The 4,441-nt window shown below is 38.4% G+C and overlaps 1 protein-coding gene across 1 annotated transcript in view; it reads left to right on the forward strand.

The window, feature by feature from the left end:
* GSTCD (glutathione S-transferase C-terminal domain containing) overlaps positions 1–4,441 on the forward strand; it is a 79,354-nt gene that overhangs the window by 57,653 nt on the left and 17,260 nt on the right. Inside the window, exons 6-8 of the mRNA XM_009273566.2 lie at positions 2,416–2,531; positions 2,752–2,796; positions 3,209–3,337. Of these exons, the coding sequence (XP_009271841.1) occupies positions 2,416–2,531; positions 2,752–2,796; positions 3,209–3,337 (290 nt within the window). The remainder of the gene's footprint in view (positions 1–2,415; positions 2,532–2,751; positions 2,797–3,208; positions 3,338–4,441) is intronic.

The raw sequence follows: 4,441 nt of genomic DNA on the forward strand, positions 1-4,441 counted from the left end.
TGATGCACGATGCAGTTGCTCACCACCCGCCGACCGATGCCCAGCCAGTCCCCGAGCAGCGGCCCCCCTCCCTGGCCAGCTTTCCCCAGTTTATGTACTGCGCATGATGTCACATGGTATGGAATGTCCCTTTGGCCAGTTTGGCTGTGCCCCCTCCCAGCTTCTTGTGCACCTCCAGCCTTCTCAGTCGGTAGAGCATGGAAAACTAAAAAGTCATTGGCCAGTGTAAGCACTACCTAGCAACAACCAAAACATCCCTGCCTTATCAACTTTGTTCTCTTCCTAAATCCAAAACACAGCACTGTAGCAGCTACTAGGAAGGAAATTAACTCTATCCCTGCTGAAACCAGGACAGGTTTTTTAAGCATAGGATGTTCTAGGTATTAATATCACAATACCTGTCTACCTAACAAATTATAGGTTTGACCTCACAAGCTGAATTTCTAGCTCAGACACTGCGACAGCACTTGATTTTGCACATGCTGGAATGCCTGCATCTTCCATTGGCTTCAATTAGATCTGTAGGTGTTGAGAAGATTTGAACATTAGTTTATCAAATGGAAGCATGAAAATTAGAGGCAAGCTATGGAGCAGTTCACATAGATATCTGGCACACAAGGAATTAGGGTTTCCAGAATAGTCTTTCATAAAAGTTTTTTCCAAGGATCTAATCATGTGAAAGAGATGATTCCTTAAAATGTATTTATCATTTTACATAATGTGGTAAAGGTTTCATATCTACAGTCCTTGTATACATTTTTGTCACTAGAGTTTAATTTTCTGGGACTCTTCTTTATGGTAACTTTCACAAAGTGTAAAAAAATGCTTGAAATGTAACAGTGGCTTTATTTTTATAAAATGTACTATTTTATACTTACAAAGCTGATAAGGAGTGAGGAGGTTGTGTTCAATCTCTTAATTTCCATTAAGAAGTAGTACATGTTTTAATATGTCACCATGCAGTGCAGTCACCTAGGAATATTTTTTTTAAAACATCATTACTCTGTTTTTTTAAATGAGTTTCTGCACAATAACTGTGCAGCATGAACTCTGCCCTACTTCCTCTGCCTTCTGTTGTCAGTTTTTCTCTTTTCTTTGCCCTGACAGTATAGAATGTAATATCTTGAAAAGTGATTTTTTTTTCCTCATTCTACCTAGAGCGATGTAGTGATCATTTTATCCGATGAGTTCGTTGAATTATTTGTAAAGCAAAATGTTATTTACAATAAAATATACTACAAAATAATACATCTTCAGGATAGAGATTTAAACAATAAACTGTATAATAAATGCAATTTATGATGATGATGATAATTGAACTGCTTTTGTAGTAACCAGGAAACTTCTGGGTTTGGGGGTTTTGTGGTTTTTATTTGTGGGTTTTATTCTAAACTACTCCTCAGTACTGAGAAAAATGTATTTTTTAATAGACAAAGTTAATGATTTTAATACAAAACTGGAGAGTGCCCAGACTCAAATATAATGCGGTGCTCCAAGTAGGGAATATGTTCATATTTCAGAGAACATTGTATTCGCTGATTTTGGTACGCCTAAACCTCCTTCATGAAAACTCATTCAACAGAGTTGTTTCAGTACGTTTTGTCTTATTGTAAAGATGAGCTCGTGAATGTTTTTACTGTCAATATCTCCGTCAAACTCTGCTTTCTGAACAAACAAAAAGAGTATTAAATAGGTCTGTCAGCACTCTGTTAGCCCAACTGAGACAAAATGCATCTTTACAAATATGTAAGTGCTGACTAAACAAATTCATTATATCTGAAGCAACTGTATGTTGGACTTGACCAAGCACATTTGAAAGAAATTAATAGTTTTTCCATTTCTGTGTCTGTTACAGATGTGATGGAAAGCCAGACTTTGCTATGCAGGAGTAGTCACTTTGAGAAGGACCTCCTTGCACATAGTCATTTAAATAAACAGGGCTGCTTATTATGAAAAGTGAAAATTTACAGGAGAAAGTGCAACTTTTAAAACCAAGATGCTTAAGGATAGTATATAGATATAGTAAATAGGGATTTATTTTGGCAACCTTACCGTGAATGGGTTTGAGCTGTGTTTCTGGGCATGATTCACAGGTTTGGAATATAATCAGGCTAGAGCTTACACCAATATGATTACTTTATATTAACATTGCTTCCAGTTTATACGAGTCTGTTCCTAAGGATACATTGACAGCAACAGCTGGAAAGTGAAGTTTTAAATATGCTAAAGGTATAGAGAAAGCTCTACCAAATATTTGTGAATTTAGTTCAAAGTGGATTTGGATGCCCAAGGGTTCCAGCCAGTTTTTAATCTTAGCCATAAATTTCATTTGCAATGCCTTGCTGTTACCCATTTAAAATTATCAATGTTGAGAACTGCTGATCACTGCTTAGGCATTTTCTCTGTCATCCTCAGGAAAGATGTCTAGAGACCGGGCTCTAAGGAAGCAGCAGCAATTGAATAATTTGGTAGCAGCGGTGACAAAGCTTGCTAAGCCTGGAGATGTGATTGTGGATTTTTGCAGTGGAGGGGTAATGTATATTTTTGTTTACATGATGCAATTTCTTTCAGCTTTCATCTTTGCAGTTCTAGGTGGTTGCTGCCACAAAGCAAAGCAAAAGTACAAATGCTGAAATTTTAGCTGCTTTCAAAGATTCTGTCACTGGTTAGGGGGTGCTTATCATGTAATGAGTCAACAACAGGGACACTGAAAAGCGATTCAGATTTTGTTGTTTGTTTTTGTTTTCACAGGGCCATGTTGGAATTGTTCTTGCTCACATGATGCCATCATGTCAGGTAAATTCTAAATATAAAGTACAGACGGTATGAGCTTTTGGTCTTTCATAATCATCTTAAAAAGATGTGCATGTAGGGAGAATAAATATGAAGACACGATTGCCTCAGCAGAGGACTTGGATTTGAAACATGCAAATTTTTAGCATAATCTCAAATGTGTGCAGTGATTGCCTGAGAAAACAAAAGTTATAGGAAAACATAAAATATAAAGTATTTCATTGATATTGGCAAGTATTAAATGCCTTCCATTGTTGTTGGGTTTCCTGCTAATCATTTTGGAGATCTCAAGCTCTGCCACAAGTAATTTAGAGGTTTTCTCAACTAAACTACAAAGTTTTGTGCTTGTTGGTAATGTTGTACTTTGATTTCTCAGTATTAATTTGCCTTACTTTATCCTGTATATGAAATCTAGGTGGTGCTCATAGAAAATAAGGAGTTGTCTCTGATGCGTGCTAAAGACAGAAGTGATGAACTAGGTTTAAACAACATTTGGTTCATTCAAGCAAATTTGGACTATTTTAATGGGACTTTTAACATTGGGGTAAGTGATTATAACTCTTCCACTTGAAAACTTCAGTGTCTGGTTAATTATTTTTAAAACAACTGAAATATCTGAGAAAAGAAAATTCTGTATGTCCTTACAGACAGGATTTTTGATGCTATGAGAAGCACCCTTGTTATAGTAACCTGTATTAAGTTAGTTTTGTATTTATTATTTGTTGCAAATTGGCATCGCTTTTATATTACACAAATGAAGAAAGAAGTGTCTGCTCCAATCAAATACAAAAATAGGAGTGCTGCCTGACCATGTTGAAGAAAAAATGGGGTAGGTTCTTGGTTTAATCATGTTATTTTAAAATCGGTGATTCATTAATGGATATACTCTGGAGAAGGTTTTGAAGATGGGAAGAGAAGACTACTGTTGCTAAAATTAAGCCTGAGTACAGTAAAGTGAGATCGGAAGTGTAGTTAGGTGACAGTAAAAGCATTTTAAGATAAAGCAAACAACTCAAGACTACATGATGCAAAACTGAGAAGGAACTATCTTGACAGAGAGAATGTTGTACTAATGATATACATGTGTATTCATTGTGTAAGTATACTCGAGACCAGTTGTTCTTGGGGTACCCAGCCCCCTGAGCTGGAAGACAGGGACGGGGAGCAGAATGGAGCCCCCATAATCCAAGGGGAAATGGTTAGCGACCTGCTACACCACTTAGACACACACAAGTCTATGGGGCCAGATGGCATCCACCCAGGGGTACTGAGGGAGCTGGCGGAGGTGCTCACCAAGCCACTTTCAATCCCTTATCAGCAGTCCTGGCTAACCGGGGAGGTCCCAGCTGACTGGAGGTTAGCAAATGTGATGCCTATCTACGAGAAGGGCTGGAAGGACAATCCGGGGAACTGCAGGCCTGTCGGGCTGACCTCGGTGCCAGGGAAGGTTATGGAGCAGATCATCTTGAGTGCCATCAGGCGGCACATACAGGACAACCATGCTGACTGGGCCTGATCACCTGGGTTTATGAAAGGCAGTTCCTGCTTGGCTAACCTGATCTCCTTCTATGACAAGGTGATCCACTTAATTGATGAGGGAAAGGCTGTGCATGTTGTCTACCTGGACTTTAGTAAAGCCTTTGACACC

The sequence above is a fragment of the Aptenodytes forsteri genome, unplaced genomic scaffold (genome assembly GCF_000699145.1).
Source record: "Aptenodytes forsteri isolate BGI_AS27 unplaced genomic scaffold, ASM69914v1 Scaffold93, whole genome shotgun sequence".
Lineage (NCBI taxonomy): Eukaryota > Metazoa > Chordata > Aves > Sphenisciformes > Spheniscidae > Aptenodytes > Aptenodytes forsteri.